The sequence below is a fragment of the Otolemur garnettii genome, unplaced genomic scaffold (genome assembly GCF_000181295.1).
Source record: "Otolemur garnettii isolate 467f Iridium unplaced genomic scaffold, OtoGar3 scaffold00026, whole genome shotgun sequence".
Taxonomy (NCBI): domain Eukaryota; kingdom Metazoa; phylum Chordata; class Mammalia; order Primates; family Galagidae; genus Otolemur; species Otolemur garnettii.
Window position 1 is genome coordinate 12,648,720 of NW_003852421.1, and position 24,833 is coordinate 12,673,552.

The following is a 24,833-nucleotide window of genomic DNA, read 5'->3' on the forward strand; positions in this document are numbered from 1 at the left end:
GACTAGGAGCAGCTGCAAAGGAAAAGGTTCAGGGTCGGTATGAAGTTCATTTGGGGGCATATTGATTTTGAGGTGTTTGAGGGGCAGCCAAGAAATTGAGGCACTGTGTTCATGGGCTGGAGACTTGGGCACCATTAGCCATGAGAGCAGGAAGTCTTGAGAGTGGATGAGGGAGCCTGGGAGGGTAGGAAGGGAGGTTGGCCTAGGAGCCAAGGAGCAGGCCAGTGGTCCACAGTGCAGCAGGCAGGGTGTGAAAGGAGCGTTTCTACGAAGCAAGAGGGAGTGGGCAGCAGGCTTCGTGCTGGGACCCGGGAGTTTCTGGGAACTGGGAGCGCTGGCTAGGTGGCATGTTGGGGGCAGGGGTGAAATTTCTGTGGGTTGAGAAATGTATGGGAAGGAGGAAGGTGAGGACAGGCAGGCTTCCTGCAGCGCTGTCAGGAAGCTCCTGTACAAATGGCACCACAGTCACCAGCCACTGACTGTTACTAAGAGTGGAATGAATGTGTGTCAAATTAAGATCTGTCCTCAACTTACCCACACATCTACTCTCAACTTCATTCATGTGACCACTTCTCAAATGGTGCAGGTGGTTATCATGAGATGAGATGCTCAGAATAGAATAGAACTCGTCAGAGCTGACGGACAGTAATAGAACTGCCTTCCGCTTATGTGTGACTGTTTCGCTGATATATTTGTATATATGAGCAGTCCCCCAATGATGGACGATGCAACTCAAGGCGCTCCATACTTACGAATAGGCTCTCAAGGCTCTCTGTAAGGATTATTTATAATTAAATAATCAAAGCAATAATCTGGAACAAGTTTCTCCCATGCATGTAAATAAATCCACGTGGCGCAAGTGGTTTGCTGGCTCGGCGTCTTTACGCTAGTGGCTAGTCTCACTGGCTATACGGTCACTTACACACTGTAGCACTTTCATCTTTATTTGATTTTGTGAGTCTGTATTTCCCCTCGTGACCATACCTCCAAAGCCAATGTCCGCTGCAAGCCCAGGTGAGCCTGCCGTAAAAAGGTGATTACAGTGGACGCAAAAGTAGAGATAAGAGTTGGGAGAAAGGCCAGCTGCCGTCATTCATTGGGAAAGCGCTAAGCTTCAGTTGCTTAATTGTCGGAGTAATTATGAAGATAAAGTAAGGATAATGGAACATGGGAAAGGCGGGGCTCTGATGAAAGCGTCGGTTATTACTAAGTAGCATAGGGGATTAAGTATTGAAATGGAAAAGTTATGACGAATTTGGTTAGAAGATCAAGATAAGCTTCACATTCCTACTAGCCTAGTGTTGCTGCAACGTTAGGGGAGTGTTAACCTTTAATATTCTTTTTGAAATTTCTCCTATCTGAACTTTTCATAGGAGTTTGTTTTGATGTTCTATCTGTTTGAGTTGAAAGAAAGAGCGCAGTAGTTTTGTGTCCCTTGTTATCACAGTACAGGGGTATTATTACTGTCATCATTACAGTATTACGCTGTATTATTATTACCACCTCTGCACCATTATAGTATTGTTACTGTTATTATTACCACCGTATATGCACAGTACTTTAGGGGCCTGAGGCACACAAATCTGACCTAAAGATGTTCTCAGGAGTGCAGCTGATCTGTAACCTGTAGACTGCCTGTGTATGTCTATGTTTTTTACAAATTTGAAGTAGTGGCATAATTTTAGTGGTTCTAAAACAAAGCTGACTCCACTATTAAATATATTAAAATAAACCTTCAAACCTTTCCATTTGTGCAGTTGCTAAGCCAAGTTTCTGTATTAAATCATTGATGGGTGATTAAAAAAAAACAAACACCCAATTGCAAGAAATTGCATGTCCCTACAGAATTGGTAGCTTGTTGATTTTGGTTTAGCATTTGAGCCTAGTGAGATTTGATTTTTGGACATCCTTTTAGGGCATTATTACACTTGTAAAACCCCCTTGGTGACATCATCTCCTTTGAGCCTATGACGGGCTGTGGGCACTACAGCCTTTGTCTCCCATTGTGACTTTCGGGTAACAACTGAAACTATTGGTCAGGTCCTTGACTTGCTGTCCATGCTGATTGCCAGTGCTCCTTCCAATTCGTTTCTTTCTTTCTTTCTTTCTTCCCTCCTTCCTTCCCTTCCTTCCTTCCTTCTCTCTCTCCCTCCCTCTCTTCTTTCCTTCCCCTTTCCCTTCTCTTCCCTTTTCTTCCCTTCCCTTCCTTTCCCTTCTTTCTCCCCTCCCCTCCCCTTCCCTTTCTTTCAACACAGTCTTTCACTATTCCCTGGGTAGAGTATAATGGTGTCAGTCACCATAGCTCACAGCAACCTCAAACTCTTGGGCCCAAGCAATCCTCCTGCCTCAGCTTCCCATGTCTATGGGTGCCAAGATGGCAGCTAATTTTTCCAATTTTAATAGAGACTGGGGTCTCACTCTTGTTCAGGCTGGTCTTGAACTCCTGAGCTCAAGTGATCCTCCCACCTCAGTCTCCCAGAGTGTTAGGATTATAGGCATTAGCCACTGAGAATGACCCCCTTCTAATTCTTCACTCAGGGTTTTCACTCACTGAACCATTCATTCATTGAGCATATGCTCTGGTGTAAGACCCTGGAATAAACGATTTAAGGTTTATTGGTTAATAACAGATCTAAGACCCTCCATTCAATACCCTTTCTTTCAGCTTTCGTGCCAGTGAACAAATTAACAACCATTTATTGAAAGCCTAGTATATAAAAGGCTAACACAGAACTGTTAGTCTGCTAAGGGTTATTCAACTCACTGAGACAGCTTAGCAGTAGTACCATTCTCTAGTGTGCCAGTGGTTCCCAAATCCCTAGTGCAGCCTTGTCTGGGGCTGGTGGAATGAGAATCACCAGAGAAGCTTTTATAAATAGATATTCCTGGACCCCATCCTGGCTAACTAAATTCTTCAGAAGTTCGTCCCTCTATAATTAGTAATGTCTATTACTGAATAATGTTTACTATTAGTTTTCTCTATCAAATCAAAATATGGACCCTAAGCATATATAGTACTTAAATGATGGCTATTTCCAAATTAGTGGAGGTTAAAAATAGTTTTACTGTGAACTTGTTCTGAGTTACCATACTTATGTCTTTCTAGAGACTTCAGACTTGCTTAGTTTATAGGGCTCTGGCCAAAGATTGGGGAGCGCCTCTGTGCTCAGCACAAGTGATTCTCATTAGAAATCAAGTTAGGACCTCTTTGCACTGCATAGCCTCATTTATAGCTTGTTCCAGCAGTTCTCTCAGCTGGTGCCCAGAGCAGCAGCATCAGAATTAACTGAGAACCTGTTAGAAATTCTTGGGCCCAAGTCTGGTGGCTCCTATCCATAATCCCAGCACTGTGTGAAGCTGAGGTAGGAAGTTCAAGACCAACCTGGGCAACAAAGCAAGACCCCTGTCCCCATAAAACAAAAAATTATCTGTGCTAGGTAATAATACTAGCTATTGGGGAGGCTGAGGTGGGAGGATCTCTTACCATTGCTCTCCAGCCTGGGTAACAGAGTGAGAGTCTATCTCTTAAAAAAATAATAATTAAAAAAATTATTAGGCTCCACTCCAGACCCAATTTACTGAATCAGAAACTCTGAAGGTGAGACCCAGGGACCTGCTTTAACAGGCCTTCCAGGTGGTTCTGACATGCTGTCAAGTTTAAGAATCAGTGGCTTGTATAGTAATGGCTTATATGAGGTTGGACAATTAAGTTGGAGAACTTGTCCTAGAAAAAGTGCTACATACCTCATTGCTGATTATCACTACAGTCACCAGATGGCCAAAGGGAGGACTTTCAAGGTGGCTATATACTGCATCGATTAGGTTCATGTTCCAGAACCAGGTCTCGTCTGCTAGCACCTAAGGAAGCAACTGGTCTGAATTTGTCCATTTGGGATGGTGACAGCCTGGGCCTGTGGTACTGGTGCTATAGAAAGTAGCACTTCTCATCTTTTTTTGTATGCACCGAGGTTCTTCCTTTTCCATCAGTGATGAGAGATCTCTTAGGTGGGGTTAGGGGTTCAGTTTGCAGCCAGAAGACCAAGTGGACAGACTTATGTGGGATTTGGACCCGTGACTCCAGCTCCTTCCTTTGAAGCAGCCGTGGCCCCCTGGAACCTGTGTCTAATGGAACATAGGCAGGTTCCTCCCACTTGCTCACAGTCCTGAACCTGCTGGAAGCCCATCTGATGTTTTGGATCCTGCCAATTTGTCCAATTTCCTTCCAGCTGTCTCATTTTACACCTTAGTTGCTGAATTAGCACATCTATGCCATTTAAGTTCAAAAGGAGGCCACAGCACGGTGTCTGTTCAGCCTGTGTGCATACCCAAGAGACTGACTGGGCTTGAGTTGGGTTTCTCTGTTTCTTGTGGGCCACAAGGGCCTCAGACAGGCAGGGAGCAGAAAAATTCAGGACACCCCCTGCATAGGCAAAGATTAAGGTGGGACCAGTTAATTTTTTTCTTGTCACACCGTTATTTAGACTCTAGAGAGTTATGTAAAAAATTCATTCAAATAATTTAATCTTCCTTTTCGTTTGAGGCTTGAAAAATTTTCCAACAAAATGTGTTTAACCTAAGACAAGTTAGAAATGCAAATAAGCATAAAAAAGAAAATAAGAATTGCCAAAAACGCTGTCATCTTGCAGTAACCTCTCTAATCTTGTTCTTTCATTTCATAGCTCTGTGACCTTAGGAGTCATTCCACATTTCCGAGCCTCAGTTTTCTCCCACTTAACAGACTACCAACTTCAGGTTCTTGTGTTTGGATAGAAAAATAACCTAGGAACTTTCTCAGTCTGCCCTGTGTTCTCCGCTGCCTCTGTGTAGGCATGAGCTAGTGTTTTGATTTTTTTTTTTTTACCTTTTTTTTTGAGACAGGCAGGTTCCTCCCACTTGCTCACAGTCCTGAACCTGCTGGAAGCCCATCTGATATTTTGGATCCTGCCAAATTGTCCAATTTCCTTCCAGCTGTCTCATTTTACACTTTAGTTGCTGTTAACCCAGGCTAGAGTGCATCGGCATCAGCCTACCTCATAGCAACCTCAGACTCCCAGGTTCAAGTATTCCTCCTTTTTCAGCCTTCTGAGTAGCTGGGACTACAGGTATCTACCACAGTGACCAGCTAATTTTTTCAGTTTTTAGTAGAGCTAGAGTTGTGTTGTTGTTCATGTTAGACTCAAACTCCTGACCTAAAAGGATCCTGGGGTCCCCTTAGCACTGTGGCGGCCTCCCAGAATATAAGGATTATAGGCGTGAGCCACCACACCTGGCACCATGAGCAAGTATTTTTAAGCAAAAGACGGATGCTAAAAAAAAAAAAAAGTATGTTGACAATTCACAAAAGATCAACACTCATGTCATGTGATGCCTTTTGAACTTAAATATTATAATGTACTTAATGTTATAATGGTAAGTCTTCTGGAAACAAAACCCTTAGAAATTGCTGCTTTGTGTATTTGCACAGGGCAAAATACCCCCGAGTTATTGTTGGGCTTTTAAAAAAATAATCTTCCAGCAGCTCTGAATATTTACACGGGAAGGTAAATGTGTGACTTACATTACCAGAGTATGCGCCAACTGTTCTGCCCCCTCCCTCCAAGGACATGGAAGGGCACTTTGGACACTTTTGGAAATTACGTGTAAACAGCATCAGGGAGCAACTTTCTTTGTCTCCACGTGTCACCTGAAGTTGGATTGGTCTTGGGTAATGTGCAGTCTGGCCTGTTTGGTCTACTTTGTCCATTTCATCAGTGCATACAGGCTGTGTGCACAGGTGACACTGCAAATACAGTTTTCTCTTTGTGGCACATCAAACTGTTGTACTAACAGTGGACATCTGGGCCTGTTTATCCTGGGGAGAGAAGGGCTTGTTTCCCTGGGTTCCCATTTGCCCAGGGCTTCGGAGTCAGGCCAGCTCACTGACCACAGTCGCGGAATTTTCAGGACCCCAGAGGAGATGCAAATGAGTATGCAAAAGACTTTTTTAAATTTTAAGTCATATATGTGCAGGACCTATTTTAATGGGAGCACAAGTTTATTTGATCCAAGGCCATACATTTGGAACTCTGTTGTGTGGAGTTGGATCTGATCGGTGAGGCAAGCAAAGGGGAACTATTGAAGTGTACCATTGAGAGGGAAAATAAATAACTGTGACAGAACTTTAAAGCACTCACTACAGAGGCGTATGGAGCCACAAACCCTGTCCCATCTTCACATGGAAGAGTTCAGGCCAATGCCTTACGTGGAGAAGCTGCGTCTGAATGCTCATTCCTCAGCACCCTGTGGCCCTCTGCGGGGGAGGGGGTTTCAGAGGAGCCATGTGTGAATAACACAATTGAGAAAATAATTGTGGTTAGTAAATGTTTGTAAGAAAAAAGTCTTCACACCTAACTTTTGATCAGAACTGCAAAGCTGTAAGGAAGCAGTCTTTGCGTTCTAGCTCCCAGAGTCACAGGCCTACCAAGCAAGTAGAAAAAGAGGATTGAGTCCCAGACCCTGTTATGTTCTCAGTTGCAGTGTGGCTCACCCCAGTTCCCTGGAGATGCCTTCCATCTCCAGGGGGGTGTGCATCTACCTGCACGATGTAACATGAGGCACCCCAGGTAGCCTGTGTCTTTTCTGTCTTTCTCTTCCAAAATGTGTCTGTTTACTTTGGGGGGACAGGCGCTTCCCTCCAAGGCCTTGAATTTTGGGCTCTGTCACCATCATGTGAGCCCTGTTGCTGTCATCTGTGTGCCATGGTTTTCTTGGCTATCCCTGGGAATGTAGCTGCTATTCTGGGATACCATTGCTGTTCTTCTCTTTGAACTTCACCCAGGCTGCACTGGGCATAGCAGATAGCAGCCTGGGCATTTTGTGTCTTGTATTTGTAGAGAAAAGCAGCCAGCTTTGCATCCTAGAGACCTTGTCCTGTGTTGCCGGACACAGGACATCACCCCCACAGCTGAGCTTTGCTAGGCAGCCCCAGATGGGCTGTCTTGCTCTGCACGGAAGCAGCCCAAGGGTGCCTTCTGTGTGGGAGGAGTAGCACCAAGAAAGGATGTTTGATTGTGAGGTCACTGCGCACTGTACATGAAGAATAGGAAACGCATGGATGGCTGGAAAGATAAAAAAACAAATTCAGTGTCTTCTTCTGGGCTTATAGAATTCAGCGCTTGTGCTAAATAAACCTCCCCTCACCCTGGGCAGAGGGAAAGGTGACTCCTGAGTGAGAATGAGCAGGGTGGTGGAATGGCTAGGCAGGTTATGGAAGGGGCTGGTGGAGCCTCAGGCTGAGCCTCTGCAGCTCAGCCACTCCCTGGACAGGCGTCTGAGCCCAGGCAGGGAGGTGGGTAGTGTGTGGCACCAGCCTCTGACCCCAAGAGGAAACCTAGATGGGTCTTAGAAGACAACAGCCTCTCTCACTGGGAGAGTCAGGCCTCTGTGCAGGGCTAGGGGCTCTGAGGGGTCTGAACTCCCAGTTCAGGAACATTCCCTGAAGGTGGAGGAGGAGAGAGGGGGGAAGGGACAGTCTGGCCATTGATCACCTGCTGATGTCCTCTGCTTTCTTTTTCCTCTTTGAAGGATGGAGGCTGTACATGTCCAGGAGATGTCGCCAAAGCCTTTGGTAAGACCAGGCCCTGGTGCAGAGGGAGGGAAGGCTTGAGGGAAGGAACCCAGGAGCGCTGTAGCTCTGTAGCACAGGAGCCTGTATGGGGAGGGGGCACCTGTTGGGGACGTTCTCAGTCTGTCTGGTATTTCCCTGTCCTGTGGCCCAGGAGATGGAATGAGGGTTAGCATCTTGCTAGCCAGTTTTAAGGTGAAATCAAGGCTTTTTAATCCTAGGGTCATCTGTGCAAGGGGACAGTGCCAGGTCTGACCTGTAGTGAGTACAGGGAGGGTCTTTTGGACTAACCTACCCCATGTGAGGGAGAGGAGGAATCCTTATGGCAGTTTCACAATAGAAGCTGAGGAGCCTGCTTCCCACTAGGGGGCAGCAGTGTCCTCTGCCTTCCTGTGGGACCTGGAAGGGAGTGCTGGAAGGAGGCTTGTCCTGATTTTCTTGGGAAAGCACTAGGAAGTCCAGGTAAAATAGGGCTGTGCTGGCCACTTAACTGCAAACCAAGTTTAGAAGCCATTTGGCTGCTTGGCTGGTGGGTGGGTGGGGTCTCTCCACTGTTCAGAGGGAGCTCTGGGTGCTGGCAGGAGGCAGAAATAAAGTTCCCATGTCCCTGCCCTTTTCTGATGCCAGCAAAAAAAAGGAAAGAAAAAATTTTTGGTGGTGGGAAACTTCCTGTCTTAGGAATTCTGTTTAAAAAATTTCTTTTAAACAAAAACCCTGATAATGACAAAGAAAAACAGGCATTGTTTGTAGACTCAGGGTTTTGTAGCAACCCAAAGAATGTCAAAAAATGAGACTTAATCCTGTGCTAATCATAGATCTTAGCTGTGGAAGGGAACACATAGCTCCTTTATTCTGGGTTGCCAGGAGGGGAATGACAAGGTCATGATCCTACAGTCAAGGGCAGGGCAGGGAGAACACAGGGGGAAGGAACCATGTCAGGGGACACTCTGATTAGGGAAAGATATAAGAGTGTTCCAAAATGAAAAAAATTGAGCCACGTCAAAGCATTTTTAAGCGTGTCCATGCCCTATGTTGTTGCTGTAGACATCTGCTCAGCAAGTGCTCTGCTCCTGAGGTTGTGGTCAGCACGGGTCCTGGTTGCGTGCCAGTCACCATCTGTCCCCTCCAATCATGCCAGGAGGACCAAGGAACCAGCATTTTGGTTAAGACCCTAACAGGGAGGGGCTTCAGATCTTGCTGTCATGTAGAAGGGTCATACTGTGCTTTGCTCACCTGAGTGCCAGGCCCAGGGTCCAGCCCCACAGAGGACACATTTCTATAATGCTGGACGTTTAAATGACTGGAGGGAAGGCATCAGAACCACTTTTCAGAGGTTCCTATGTTTTCTCTTCCTCGTCAGGATTTGCCAGACCTCTCTCATCCTTCATCCTAATTACTTAATGCACCTGTATCTTACTGTCATCTTTTCTACTATAAATGTAAATCTTTGGTAAGACTTACTCAGAAGTTGAAGTAGTAGTTTCTTACTTAATATGTAATGAAGAGTCCTTCCTCATAGTTGTCCATGAACAGGATAAGGAATGGTGACTCTGGATTGTTTCTTCCACATATATATATTTTTTTGCTTTCTTACCAGCTATTCACCATCTACCCTGCCATGCACTGGGATAAACCTAGCCCCAGTCCTGTTCCAACATCCTCCAATGGCAACTTTAATACCCTGTGTCCTCCGTCCCTGTCTTGGAAATTTCATATTCAGTGACTAATGTAGCATATTATTTACTCTAGAAGTCTTTTTTTTTTTTTTTTTTTAAGACACAGCCTTGCTCTGTTGTCCTGGGTAGAGTGTACAGTGGTGTCATAGCTCGCTGTAACCTCTAACTCCTGTGCTCAAGTGATCTTTCTGCTTTAGGCTCTGGGACTACAGGCATGCACCATGAAGCCAGCTAATTTTTCTTTTTTTAGTAGAGATGTGATCTTACTCTTGCTCAGGCTGGTCTCAAACTCCTGTGTTCAAGAGATCCTCTCACCTCGGCCTCCCAGAATGCTGGGATTATAGGTGAGAGCCACTGTGCCCAGCCATGGAAGTCTAGTATTCTTCATATCAGAGGTGCACAGAGTTTCACATGACTCATGTAATATAGAGTCTTCTCTCCTCTGTGCCCAGTCTCTTGTTTACGTAAGAGGGTCAGTCTGTTCTGAGGTCCTTTCATGACGTAGAAGGACAGAGGTTCAGAGTCCTGAGAGCTTACAGGCCAGATGCATGATAGGAACTTGACGGAGAAGTCACTGTACTAAGTACAAGATTAGACAATGCACTTTCTAAGATGCTGCCCACTTTCAGTGTTTCTCTGCTTTTAACAGGGTTAGAGCTCTGCTCGGGAGGTGGTCACAGTTCGTTGTTAGTGACCATATGAGTGTGCAGCACTGGCCACTAGCCTTCAATACGCTGCATTTGTTTTTCCCATGTCCTTGCCCCTATCTCCCTGCACAGGGTCTTTCTCCCTTTTCCTAGAAGGAGGAAGGTCAAGGCTTTCTCTTGCCTGTAGCTGGAGCGCTGGGGATAGTTGGGAAAGGCTCACATCTTCCCAGAGTCCATTTTCCCTGAGTTCTTTCTGCAGCTTCCTTTTGTCCCTTGGCATTTAGGAGCTGGAGCTGACTTTGTCATGCTGGGAGGGATGTTTTCGGGCCATACCGAATGTGCAGGAGAGCTGATTGAGAGGAACGGACGGAAGCTCATGCTCTTCTATGGAATGAGCTCAGAAACGGCCATGAAGAAGCACGCGGGAGGAGTCGCAGAGTACAGGTGAGGGGCTGGTCCCTGTGGCCACCGGCCAGGCCTCATTTCTCCTGCTTCCTAAAGAGATAGGATGGGAGTAGGTCTGAGGATCAGTTCTGGGTATGTGTAAGTCCCCTGGGAAAGGAGCTCTTTTCAAAAAGCCCTGATTTTATCCAGCTAGTATGTGCAGTGTTGAGGGATTCCCCCCTCCCCCAAAGCAAGGACAGAGCAGAAGTGTTTGGGGATGGGCCAGAAATGTTACTAGGGTTACATATGAGCAAGTACCAGTTCTGGAGTGAACAGGGACACCCCAGACTTCTGGGGGTAGGATGGATTATCGCCTTATCTGTTCAATAATAATATTTGTGAATATTATGAAATAATAAGAAATATATCTGTATATATATTGGTCTCTGCCCCAGATACGGAGATGGAACCCTTCTAGATAGGGGTGCTTGCAGAATCTTTCTTTATTATGTTTGGTCTTTGACCCTGGTTCCTGAGCTTCTATAACCTTCAGCCTTTGCTGAGCTATCTCTGTATTCTCTGTTCTCTGGCCTGAGACAAATTCAGGCCATAAGGATTGGGTTGAAGAATGGATCTCCCCTTACACCTGAAGCAGTGGGTGTAGTCTACAGCACTGCACCAGGAAGAATGCCATGTTTCACCTGCAGTCGCTCATACAGCTTCTCACCTGCCTCCACACTCTGGCAGCTGACCCAGGCAGCGTTTTCAGCATTTAATGGTGTCACCTGCTGCAGATGTGGCACTCACTTCTGCTGGGATTTATGTGTGTGTGTGTTTATTTATTTAATCCAGGATCCCCAAAGCCATTTCTGCTGTACTTCCCATTTAACCATGCATGTGTGTTTTACAGATGTGTTGGCAGAAGGATATACTCCTTACCTTGCCCTGTTCCATAGAGCCTGCTGTTGCTTCTCATCAGAGTTAGTGCTGATGACAAGCTGTGCTAGGCAGGCATGACAGTCAGTCTTGCATCCTCAGTAAGAAGTCAGCTGTGAATAGGCTGATCTCCTTTCTCTGGAAGCCTCAGGCTTCTCCCTCCAGTTTTCAGGCTCTGGCCCAGGGCTGGCATGAAAACCTAAGCCCTTCCTAGCTGACGACTTCTATTTCCTACCACCCATTCCACCCCTGGAAGCTCATTTTGAAGCTACAGGTTTTAGATGTATCATTCTGAGGTTTGTACCAAGCTAGAGGTAAAATTTCAGAACTCCACTCAGATTTATGGGTGGGAGGGTCTAGGGGTTGAGGACGCACTACAAAAATTCTCTTCTTTAATAGGTTTCTAGTGGACTGACTGCAATTCTCATTCTTCCCAGCCTTTTTCTAGGGAACCTCTATTACAATGATACTATAGGAGGGTGGCGCCTGTGGCTCAAAGGAGTAGGGCCCTGGCCACATATGCTGGGGGTTGCCGGTTCAAACCCAGCCCTGGCCAAAAAGAAAAAAAGAAAGAAAAACTACAATGATATTATAGGATGGGGAAGGCAGGCTGCGAATGAGAGATAGGGCCTGCATCAATCAGAAATAAGACCCAGAAGTGCATTAATGTACATAGTTACCGTTCAATAAAAAAAAAGAAAAAAAAAAAAGAAATAAGAGGCATGTTCCTTCCAGCCTCAAGGTCCTCTTCCATGCCGTCATAATGGAGGAGGTTGCACAGTTGGGCAGGGGGAGGGATTAGCCCTTGGTGCTAACCTGGACCTGTGGCCAGGAAGCTCAGTGCTTTATCAGCAATTGTTGTCACCATCTGAGGGCCGGTGCAGCGCATGTACCGGGAATCACTATGGTTGAGTGACAACTAGGTACTTGGCCTGGAGTACATTTTTGCCCTGGGGCTGTCACTTCTAAGCAAAATTGTAGATTGGGAAGACCAGATTAGGCTAGGGGCACAAACAGAAGCCAAGGAGGAAAAAAAAAAATCAACTCCTGTGATTTCAGCAGGGTTGAGACATAACAGGAAAACAAAGATTCAGGACTATCAAGACTCAATTCTGGAAGTGGAGTCAAATCTCAGGGGAGGGAAGTGCCAAAAGCACTAGAACCTTCATCCCGAGGAAGCTTGGGCCCTGCAGGCTGTGTGTCTGTCCTGCCTGCCTGTGTGTGCACCTCTCTCTGGCAGTTTGCAGCCTCGTGACCATGGTCTCATCATGAAAATGATTCCCTACTTTGACATTATATTTAATTATGGCATAGTTATTTATGCTTTGCTAGCTATCCCAATCATTAACTATTTTGTTCTCGTGCCGTCCCTGGGAGGCAGATCAAAATACCTTCATTATATGGATGAGCAGACTTAAGCATCAACAATAAATGACTTGTAAAGGGTGATATCACCAGTTAGCAGAGATACGGTGAAGAGAATCTGGATAATTTCCAGCAAGCCCTGGGAAGAAAGTGTCTTATGAAAATGAAATGTCCATTATCGCAGGCACATGTGCCCAGATGCCTGTCTATGGTGATGGGACGCCATGCCCTGCACTGTCCTTGGTAGGGCCCGTCACTTTGGCTTCCTGAGCTGGGGACTCTAACCAGCTGCTAGGCCAGTCCTGTATCCAGTCAATGATTTAATTAGCTAGATTTCACCTGGGGATAGTCTTGCACATTCAGCAGAGTTAACACCCTTTTGAAATTCTAAGTAATGAGTGTCTGATCAAGAGATGCTGTTTTTCCCATTGAAGAGAACAGCTAGAGAGCTCCATAATTTGAGTCCTTGCTACAAAGTGGCTGCCTTCAGATGAGGACGTGTGGCAAAGGCTGCAGTTCCTCTGGGCATAGTCTTTCTTCTTGTAACGCTGTCTGGACCGTACCCCCATTTTGCAGGAAGGGGAACCAATGTGTGGAATGAAGCTGTGATACTTGGCCCTGTGAAGAGAGGGGTAGGGGTTCAGCAGGGACAGCTCGATGTTGGTTGGTGTCCTGCCATGTGCCAGAGCTGAGTTTCTTAATGCTTTTCTGAAAGCGTGAAAGATGCTTTCCAAAGCCCTGGGGTTTCCCATGCTGAGGCAGTTTTTGGTTTTACTTTGGTCCCCCCCTTGCTCGGCCCTCCCACCATGTGCAGGGCACCAGGTGCAGTAAGGAATGTGGGAGAGAGCAGGGAGGTGAGGTGGGGGCAGGGGTGCCGGACAGAGTGTGCCCCAGGAAGACAGGCAGGCTGTCAGAGCGGAACCACCACCCCTTGCTGGTACTTTCCACATAGCCTTGTCGGGGACAAGTTGTCCATTTTACATCCTCCTTTTCTCCTGGTTACCCCCTCTTTGAAGACACCCAGTTTCTGTGTCCAGGCATGGCAAGGGGCGAAGCTCTGGGCTTTTTCGGTTGTTGATCCAAAAGAAAGCTGGGGAGGCAGCAGGATGTTGTTGCCGAATCTGCTTTTCCCCAGTGGGCGTTTGGGGCTCTGGTTATTTGGAGGTCAGTGCACATCCGGACTTGGACTAGAAAGGTGAGTCGGTTTCTGTTGGGGCAGAATGGAGGCACATGGCCAGAGAAGACACCACAGTGCAAGATGGTGCGGGTCTGCCCCCCTTCCCTTGTCACTAACCAAGGCTTTCCTTTCCCTGCGTGCGGGGCAGCCAGCAGTGATGCTGTGTTCTTTGGGTGGGAGGAACCTGTTGATCTGAGAAGCTGGCACTTGACATAAGGATGTAGGGATGGGGTCAGAAGGTGATGTCTTGCTGTGAAAAGTGCTACAGCTGGGAGCGATTCTAGCTGGGTTCTTAAGGAAAAAGAAACTAGATAAAAAGAAACATCCTTTTTCTTCCAGAGCCTCTGAAGGTAAGACTGTGGAAGTACCTTACAGAGGAGATGTAGAAAACACCATTCTGGATATTCTGGGAGGACTGCGGTCTACCTGCACCTATGTGGGAGCCGCCAAACTCAAAGAGCTCAGCAGGAGGGCAACGTTCATCCGGGTGACCCAACAGCACAACACGCTGTTCAGCTAACCCCCAGGATGAGAAGAAGTGATGTCGGCTTCAGCAGAAGCTCCCCCACACACCCGCTTTCCCCATCTCCCTCCCCATCTGTCACACCAGCTTCTGGCTGCTCCTGAATGGTGGAACACGCATCCTCTCTCCTTCTTGCGCCTGGAGGCTTTGGGGCTCTCCCTCGTGCCTTCTTGAGGCCCAGAAGATGGGGCCAGCGGTCAGAGCCCAGCTACCCAGAACTCATAACCTCATTGTTAAAACCAATATTTGCACTTTTTTCTTCCTCCCTCCCTTTCTTTTTCTTTCTTTTTTAAAAGAAAATGGTTTCACTTTAATATAATGCTATTATCTTAAGACTCGATTGAGTGCTAGAGTTTGCATTTGCAGGACCCAAGTTGTCTATGGTACTTACGGACATTTTTTGCTTTCTTGGACAGGCCAGTGGCAAGACACTCTGGCTGTTAGCATACAAGTCACTATAGGAGGAGTGGGGAGGCTTGGGAGGTGGGGGAGATAAGCCAGGGTTGGAGTGGCTGGCACCCACCCCCTCCAGCTTTTGGTTACTGGAAAACACCACAAGCAGTTGACTGGACAGGCGAACATGAACTGTCTTCCCAGGTTATGCTCACAAGGTCATGGGGATGTGTTTTCACTGACTCCTTTATTACATGTGGGAAAAAGTTTGCTACTGCTGGGGGAAAGCTATCCCTGTCTGGGTTTTTCAGTTTTATTTTCCACCATCTCTTTTCCTTTCCTTCTCAGTCCTAACATGTCAGGATGGCCTCTCCTAAAGAAGTTATAAATTGTTTTGAAATTCCACAAGATGTTTTACTGAAAGGTTATCTCTCAAGAAATTAGCAGGTGGATACCACTGAAAAACAGCAAAAGCTTTGACCAGTAGGATCCTAAAAGGCGCTGGCTTAAAATGAGAGTCAGAATTGTCCTGTGCCAAATGATCCTGTCCTGTGCCAGGAGGTGACACCCGTCTGTCTACTACAGTGCCCTAAGACCCTGCTCGCTACAGAGCCGAATGCTGTTTTGACCCTGTTGTTTAAAGCTTTGGCAGACTAGCTCTGTCTCTGTAAACCAAGGGCCGGTCTCTCACAGTCCAATATCTAGATGAGAACTTTTAAGGCTCTGTTACCCTTTTGCCTTAGCAAGTTCACCTCTGCCTCCAATAGGAATGGGCCTGGGGACCTCACTTTGTAGTGTCCTTCAGACCAGCTATCCTAATGGGACTGCAAGATGGAACAAGCAGCCTTGCTGCTGACCCACTGGGCTTCCTGTGCAGGGTGGGCGGGGAGGAAGAGCCGGGGAACTTGGTGCCCTCTGCCTTGAGCTGCTCTGTGAGGTAAGTACCACGGCCACTAGACAGAACCATTAGCATCCCATAAAAACAGAAAGGGAAGGCAGAGCCAGGCTGCTTCCCCACATCTGCTCACAGCACAGGCATAATTGCCCAAACTACTCTGGAGGAGGACCTGGGGCAGCCCTTCTTACTTTATTGTCACGGTCTAATGCGTGTGTCAGGACCTCAACAATTAGGTCTTGTGAGAAGAAGAGTCTTAGTTGGATGTCCCCCAAACCCTTAACAAAGACCCCAGAAGGAAAGAGGCCCCATTCCTCATTGGATAAAGTGAAAACTCTGAATTTAACCTGCAGTGTGTCCCTTCTCTGTGTGACCCTGAGGTGGGCATGGAGGTGATCCCCCTGAAAGTCACAAGTTCTTGAGCAAGTTATGACTGTGAAGCCACATCTTTCCAAGGTGAGCCCACTAAAAACTTACCGTGCAGTACTTTTGAAGACAAACACGGGGGCAATCCCTGCTCATGGAGTTTCTAGCAAGCATGAGCTATAGGAAACAAACGAATTTTCTACTTTCCGATCACTAACCAGTTTACTGTCAAACTATAGAGGATATAATAGTTATGCCACATGAGCCCATGGCTGCCAAGTGTTTATAAACAAATACCTTTTGTAGGAACCACAATATTCTGATAGTAAAATATGAATATGAACTGGACAAGATATCAGACGTGGACACACGCCTTTTACCTAAGAACATCATCCCAAGCACACATGAACCCCCACTGCCAAAAAAAAAAAAAAATCAGGATGGGGAGGCAACACCTCATATCACTTCCCCTACCATGGACCTTCCCAGGGAGAACTGAGTTCACAGAAGGGGTTAAATTAAGAAAGGAATTAGGACTACATTCTCAGCCTTGATAAAAGGCAAAGACACACGTTTGCAATTGGCACTGTTATTTTATTAGTACGAGTATACTGAAACAATAAACTTGTACTGGTATACAGACAATTTATTTAAAACAATTTTGTTCAAATTTTGAATCAAACATTGTTTTATTATAATAATGAAATAATTTCTACCTAGAAAACCTGCAAGCACCATCAAAGAAAGGGACCATAAAATTCAATAAACAGACTCGAGTGTATCCTACAAATAGACACACCACGATTAGAAAATAGAATATGAATTCTTCCATTTTTTTTTAATATTTGTTTTAAAAAAGCTAGTGCAAGTACAATATTTTACACTGGAATTACAGAGAGTATGCACGCATATGGAAAAAAGTTCTCCTGTCACCATAAAAGCTCTTAACTATGTATGCACTTAAAATTTTCTTTTCAATAAGGTGCAAAACATCATTCCTTCCCTAGTTCTCTGTACTGGCCATGTCAGTCTGGTAGCGCCCACAACCCAAGTTCTGGTGTCTTATTTTCCTGTGGGAGGCGTACAAATCCGAAGTTTGGTGGGTCACGATCCAAGAGTAAAACCCCCAGTGGCATGAATCTCAAGAGATGACTCTGGGGCCAGGACCCCACTGGCTAGAAATCAGAGTTCTATCTAATCCGAAGGCCACCACAAATACTGACAGGACTATATGAAAACCTCCTTTCAGTTGACACTAATTTGGGTTTACAGTTGAGCAGTGCAGGCTGGGGAGGAAGAAACCCGGCTGCAAAGGGCAGTATTCACAGAACTGGATGCACAGGTGTCAAGTTTAAGATTCACCAACTAAAGAACTTATCCCACTCCTGTACCAGATAATAACTTAAAGCAGCGGTTCTCAACCTGTGGGTCGCGACCCCCAGGAACTGTATTAAAGGGCCGCGGCATTAGGAAGGTTGAGAACCACTGACGTAAAGAGTAGGTGGTCCATGTAAGAACCAGAGCAAACCTATGCACCGAGCTTCTTGGTTAACTACTCTTTACCCACCACAGCTCTAAGCTAGTGTCACCTCAGACTTGGTTCTCTGGAGGACAGTATGTTATCTTGGTAAGGATTACTGTAAACAACGCTTCCAATGAAGGCCTTCAGATTGGCCATGGTAAAAAGAGACAAGCTCACTGGCCATCCAGACGGCAAACAAACTAAAGAAAAAGCAAACACTGGGTGAGCGGGTGAAGTCTCCAATTTATCTGCAGTGGAAGACTTGAATCCTTTCAGATAAGAAAAGTTATGGAAAGTCTTAGAGACTGTTATTGTATAGATACTACCTATTGGCCAAATGCACTTAAAATTTTAATACAGTTGAACCATGTCTATGCAAGTCATGGGGACATGAAAAACTGAAGCCACTGTTCCCTACCGCCATTATACAGGTGAATGTTAGCTACCAGAACAATTGCATTTAATGAGAAGGGAGGGGATGAGATTCTGAATTTAAGAATTGTAGGTGGGGATGCTTAATATCCCCCATAGCTGTCCAGCATGATTTTTGGACAAGAATGCTATTCGGAGACATTACTCCACATTTATTTTAGCTTCCTTAGAGAAAAATCAAAACTAAAATCAAATGAGGCATTTCAATGGAAAACCCCTCCCCCACTTAAATGAGGTGAAAGAAGGCTAAACAATTTTTTTTTGTCCCCATAATGATTCCTGTTTTATTGGTAGCTAGGCTTCCTTGTTACAAACACTTCATGTTCAGGATTATATTCTTTGGGTTTATAGGAACAGGAAGTGCCGAAAATGTCAAACATCGTCTCTGAAAGAAAAAGAAGTTGCAATGGCTTAAGAGTTTAGTCTAAAAAAGGAGTTCAGAGAAGGACTTTCAGCATAGGAATGAACAGTATTCTCAAATAGCAGAATACAGAGTTCCCCTCCCTCAGACAAGGGCTTTGTGTAACGAAAACAACATAAGCATAGGTATAGTTTAAGAGCCTTTTACGTAGTAAATCTTCTAGGCCATAACCATATAAATCTGATCATTTAGACATGACAAATTTCTATATACAAAAAAACATGTAACTTTCAACCCTTATCTGCTTTTTTTTTTTTTTTACAAACAAAGTATGAAACTCACTGTTTCAACAGATCCATATCTTTCAAACACTGAATGAATCATTTCAACATTCATTTTTCTTTTTGTGCAATTTTTCAAAACATTACCTGTACTCCTCAAAGTGAGTGCTTCAAAATTTTGTTTTCTTCAGCTTCTCAAATTAGGTGTACATTAAAAAAAAAAAATTCCCACAAGGTATAGTGCTACAAGAAAAGATCCTATCAGTAAGGTAACATATTTGAAGCGAGGTCATCTATGTAAAAGAAATCTCAGCTCCGGAGTAGAGGTGTGCAAGTTGTTTGGAGTTTCCCTATCAACAGAAACACAACACTGTCCGTGGAAAAGAGAGGAAACCAACCCAACACAATACCATATGCATGTGCTTTATAAAAAAGTATATTCTCTGTATATTTATTACTTGATGTGTTCTTAAATTCTCTATTTCAGAAATTCTGGGTTAAAAACACAAGCGTGGAAGCAAAGGCCTCCACTCCACTTAAAAAACAACAACAACAACAAAAAAGCGTGATTCGCTTTCCTTTCACGATCACCACCGAAGAAACAGGATTGGGCCGTGGAGTCTGCTGGCCCTGTTTTCACCTGGTCTCATCGGGGGTGACTGGAAATTGAAGTGCAAAGGGGTTCAGAAGAGAACAGACCAGTTTGTTGAGCTGCTTGCAGTTGATGAGACAGTAGCCATGACAACCAACACAGCTCAAAAAGCCTGGCCTTGGGTCCCCAGAGCTCTGCTTCCTCACCCACATCTGAAATAGCATGGCATTAGTGTCTTCAAAAGCATTTTGAGACTTTTCTCTGTATGAAAGAAATAGGTTTCCTTAGTAGTCACAGATGTTACAGGGTTATTGTCAATTGTTTCCTTAAACAAAACAAAACAAAATCCAAAGCTACAACAATAAAAATAAATTTTGGCAACATATTTCAGTAAAGATCAAACTATGTGCAAAGAGTGGATTTTATGATTACTAGGAGCTACTGTTCGTCTCGAACATGCAGCATTATATTGCAATCTATGCAGTATCTAAGGAGTAATCCACGAGATGCAGGAAATCCAAACATTCCTTAATATTGTACAACCCTACTCCAGAGCAGTCAAAGTGCTGCTTCTGGACACATCAGTGTACCACACACACACCGGCCCCGTCCCTGAGTAAGAGGTGTGAAAGGTTCCGCAGAGTTCCTTGAAGGGGAGAAGGAAGGATGCTGCCACTTCCTGTGGGGGGAAAACCCGACACACTCACCCAACAGAAAACAGGTAGGGTCACAATTCGGAGTTAGAAACGGGCTCGACGACAAACAAGAAAATCAAATCCTCCCAAACCCAGCTGGGTGAGTTAGGGCAAACAAAAACTTGACTGACATAGAGAATTATCCTCAAAGTCCAAATGAAAATGCAATTTGGATTTCCACTTTAAAAGATTTGAGGTAAGTGGCATCCACCTCTGAATCCCTCCCTCCCCCGCCCCCTGCCCCAATGTGGCCCAGACAAACTGAAATAATTCTGAAGTTAAAACATTCTAAGGAACAGTCATTTTATATATTTAGAAATCCCTATAAAGAGAGGTTCTTGCTTGTTGGTTTCTTATTAATAATATTATTTTTTTTTCTTTCGCCCTGACTAATGTCTTGGTGATTGTGTTCCGTTGTAAACGCAAAAGGCCTGCTGTTATTAGTTTAAAAATGGAAAACAGGAAAGAAAGCATAACAAAAGACGGCTGTCGGTAAATATTGCCAAGTGGACGCAGTACAGAGGCACGTGGCTGGTCCTTGTATGCTGCACGGCACCGAAGGACTTCCACCCCCCGTCATCCTCACGTCTGCTGCACAGAAGCGGTGACAAAGGCTCGCCAGCGTCCGCAAACGAGAGGAGTCTCCTGCCCTCTGTGCGGTCTTCCTATCTGAAGAGGAAGCTGCCACGAGAGTGGTCGACCGGGGTTGGCAGGTGGTCCCCTTCACAGCCCCTGGGCAGCACGCTCAGAACGCACACACACACAGGCTACACTTTCTGCCCACGCACGGCAGCAGGGCTCCAAGTCTCAAGGACACGGACCCTGAGGAGGGCCCTGTGTACTTGCAGAAAGGACCGTGGAAAATGGGTTGACACCAGGCTACATTGCTCCAGAGTGTGTCTGAGAAACGAATCTGCCTCCTTTCTCTCCATCCTCCACATCCACTATTCCGTGTGGTGACAGGGGGCACTGCGGCTCTTCCCCTAGGTCTCCTCGGCTGGCTTTTTCTGCAAGATGGTGACAGACACTCCTGAAGGCTCCCCGCCCCAGCACTCAGCATCCGCAGGAGGGGAAGGGCGGGAGGCTCTCCCCATCCTGGCTCCTTCCTGCCAGCCCTGCTGTGGCCCCAACGGGGAACAGCAACCGAACAAGGAAAAAGCCAAAAGGGAATGAGCTTTAACTGTATAGCACACCGGTCAGACTCTATTGGCACAGAAAGTATTGCACATGCTAAAAGAGCAAGAGAATGAAATGGGACAAATGTTTAGAAAGAACCAATCCTTTTGTAATTCCTATACCTGAAATAGAACCACAGAAATGATGATGATCTTCCTATTGCTCCAAACCATGTGTGTTTTCTCATTTTAGTGTTGGTTCAATGGATCCGGTCAGTTCAATACTCGAAGTAAGCCAACAAGGTGGTGTGTGTGTGTGTGTGTGTGTGTGTGTGTGTGTGTGTTTTTGAGTCCACATGAGTTGTAAATAGTGGTACTAATGAAAACAAAGTCTATGTGGCAGCCCCGTATTCCTCTTACCATCAAAGGTTAAAACACAAAAAGAAAAACAAAACCTAATAATTGCAAGTGCCCTGAGCAGAATATATATGGAAGATTAAGCAAGTTCTCTGAACAGAAACGTTTAAAAAATACAGCACTAAATAAGCGGTATGACCGCAAGACTGAGCCCACCCAGCTCTCTGCAAGCACGCTGAGAGGGTAATGAAAGCCAAGCGACGTCAAGGAACAATTCTAGCTATTCTAAACCGGTTCACATGTTTTTGGTACACCCCAGAAAATGGTTTATAAAAATCTTTAGCCCTGGAGAGGGCTAGATGCAAAGGGATACTAGATAGCCAAAATGTGAATTGATATCAGATTTCTTTTTTTTAATTTGAGAAATGGAAGAGGTACTATTTTCCATAGTAAAAGAAAAATTAGATAAGTATTTGTTTAGGTTAGTTGCAGCCATCCAAGTAAGAATATTTAAAAATTTCTCCCTACTTATAAAACTTTATTTTAAAGCACTTTAAGATGCACTCAAAACCCACAAATGATATTTCAGATCTCTGGGAATGAAAGGTTTTAAACAATGAAATACCCTTTCTGGGTTTGTACCAAACATTAAATCTTAATTTCAAAAAGAAAAAAAAAAGTCATTCTGAAAGTAACATTAGTAACAACAATGATAAAATAATTGTTGTTTTTTTTTTTTTTTAAAAAAAACTTGCTCACATATAAAATGTCTTCATGGAAAACTCTCTCAATGAATCTGAAGAAAATTCTCAGAGTTGTCCTGCTAAGACCTGGCTTTTTGTGAAAGATGTGGTAAAAAGACCAAAATGAATTTCCAAAGGAACATAACCTTATAAAATGGCCTAGAGTGTAGGCAGGTTAGAAAGTAATTTTGCTACATTTATTTATGCTCGTTCAGTCCCCCAAACCTTTCCCACAATGTTATTGGATAAAAACTGCAGGAATATCACACAAATTATAAACTCAAGATGTGCAAATCGCAAGGTTCTTTAAAAGTTCATCTTAAAAAGAAAAACACTGGACAAAAATGAGTATTCTTTTCTCCATCCCTTTTTCTCTCAGTTTCTCTGCCAACTCTGCATATGCCTTTAACTCTTTCTCAGACATCAAAGTGAAAAGTGCCTCCTGTCAGGTAGTACTTGGTGGTCGTTTATTGTCACATACTAGTTCATAATTCACATTCATCCCTTTAAACCACATTGAAACTTTCAATACCTTGCTCTCGTGAGCAACTCTGCAGAGCTGAAATGTAGTTACAGTGTTGAAAAAAAAAAAAAAAAGAAAGCAACTTAGTTTTTGTTGTTTTTTTTTTTTCTTCCCAAAGAGTTTAAAGGGAGTTACAGTACTTGTTGAATGACAGACCAAGATGCTTGGTAATAAAGTGTGAACAGCATTTTAAGTGCTTAGAGATAGTGATAGATGCTCATCTTCAAAATCTAATTCCTCATGTCACACTGGATTCTGAAAAAAGTGGCACCCGAGTTGTCCATAGTCATGAACTATAAACAGTACTAGAGTTAAAAGACAAAAAGATTTTGCAAACTCAACTCAAGAGCTTCTGCTGCTCTCGCGGAAGGGCAGTTTGCATCTACCTCTGGGGAGCGAAGTCAATGCAAGAACCTGATTGGTTTTCCTAACACTGCACAGAGACCAGCGTGGGTGTTCATCCTCCCCCCAACCTCCACCCCCGCCACGTGGAGTGATGTGAGAGTGGTGGCTTCCCTGTCTACCATGACACCCTGGTGACACCCCTGCACTAGTAAAGCAGAAATGAAATCCCACGTGTGGCAGTTGCTCTTTTTTTTTTTTTAAAAAAAAATATATCAGTGCAGTCAGGCCCCATAGGGGGAAATATATATCTATACGATTAAAAGTTGCTTTTATTGTAAAATAGGTTGGAGAGAAAAAATGCTCTTTTAAAAGGTTAGCTTTCCATCCGCTGTCTGTTACCTCTCTACAATGCCCTGAAGTGGGAACCCCAGGAGGACACTGGACCCCAATCCCATGCTGACAGCAAGAGAGGGAGACAGAGGGAGGCAGAGAAAAAGAGACTCTCACTTGCTGGCACGGTGCCCGTGCACCCCAACTTGCACGCACCCCTGCAGGTCCCTCCTCACCCAACTTTCTCTTGAGGCTGGTGGCAGGGCAGCGCCCACAGCGCGCTTCTGGGCTGCTGGGGGAGACAGACGCTAGGAAGCCACAGTGCCTTCTTTCCTCCTGGGATGCCTGGAGCCCAGACTGTCCCTGCTCTGGCCCTCTGCCCGCCCCTCACTGACAGACACTCCTGGAAAAAGCATATGCACCAGTCTCCTGTGACACACCTGCTGTAACTCTAATGACAAGGTTAGAACAGAAACCTAAAATAAGGATAACATGTAAATACTGTGTTATTTAGCCTACAGTACAGTAATCTGGATACAAAGGGTGAGGGAGAGCCACGATTCCTTTCCCCCACGCTGCCTCTACTTGCCTACGTTAGACCGGCCTTCAATGCAAATCTTAACCTCCTGAGGAATTAGAGAAGGCTTAGGAAGAGTCAAAGGTGGCTCGTCTTCTGACTTCTCCAGTTTGCGGGTCTCCGGCGCTGACCACCTCCTCTTTCTCGTGGCTGCGGGCTTGCTGGGTTCTATTTTGGTGAGGAAGGGCGCTGCAGGCAATCCTATTTTTTCTGGGAACTTCAGTTCACCGTTCTCAGAGAGCATCTGGGCACTTCCCTGATTGATTCCGTTCTCCTGCTCGGTGTACCTGTGTCTACTGCCCGCCAGGCCGTCGGTCTTTGAGTGCTTCAGCAGGACGCTGGCAGGATCCGCGGGCGGGCCCTTTTTAACAGAGCCGTTCTTCAGGTTCTTGAGGGTTAGCGAGATGCAGACATCCCCAACTGAGAGTTTGGAACACGGCAAATCAAAGAGCTGGCTGGTTCTCTCTGGACAGCACGACGACCAGCCCTGTCCAAACACAAAAAACGGATACTCTACCAAAACTTCAACGCTGACCTGCGGAAACAGTGAGAGACAGAGAGAGAGGCAGAAGGAAGGAAACAAATGAAAACATTTGCTTTATTTTAAACACACACACACAGGCTGAACAGGAGGGGTAAAAAAGGACTTAGTTTAGAAACTCCTCCCCCAGCCACACAGGAGAAATGAAGCTCTTAACTTTCTGTCTTTTCTATACTTACCATATATAGATGCTGGGCAGAAACCAGGGAAGGAACTTTCCAGTGTGAAAGCCCATTCAGTATTCAAACTATTCTGAGTATTAGCTCTACTGTCTCTATTCCAACAAGACCGTCAACCCCCAGCAGAAACGAAACACCGACAGCACCAAGTTAGGTTCTGCAAGGTGACCTAGAAGTTCACTGTGGTTTTGCATTTTACCAGCTCACTGGACAAGTGCTGTTACCATGTACGACAGGACAAAATAGGGACCAGAGAGAGACTGTATATGAGCTCC

The 24,833-nt window shown here is 45.2% G+C and overlaps 2 protein-coding genes across 8 annotated transcripts in view; one reads left to right on the plus strand and one right to left on the minus strand.

The window, feature by feature from the left end:
* Positions 1-14,648, plus strand: part of GMPR (guanosine monophosphate reductase) — a 43,688-nt gene extending 29,040 nt beyond the window's left edge. Inside the window, exons 7-9 of the mRNA XM_003788321.2 lie at positions 7,564-7,606; positions 10,211-10,370; positions 14,128-14,648. Coding sequence (XP_003788369.1) covers positions 7,564-7,606; positions 10,211-10,370; positions 14,128-14,308 — 384 coding nt within the window. The 3' untranslated portion in view covers positions 14,309-14,648. The remainder of the gene's footprint in view (positions 1-7,563; positions 7,607-10,210; positions 10,371-14,127) is intronic.
* Positions 14,649-21,712: 7,064 nt separating this feature from the next.
* The window catches only part of ATXN1 (ataxin 1), a 408,196-nt gene continuing 405,075 nt past the window's right edge, over positions 21,713-24,833 (minus strand). For all 7 annotated transcript variants that reach the window (XM_023512286.1, XM_012804250.2, XM_023512285.1 and 4 more), the window contains one exon: positions 21,713-24,373. In XM_023512286.1, coding sequence (XP_023368054.1) covers positions 23,843-24,373 — 531 coding nt within the window. In that variant the 3' untranslated portion in view covers positions 21,713-23,842. The remainder of the gene's footprint in view (positions 24,374-24,833) is intronic.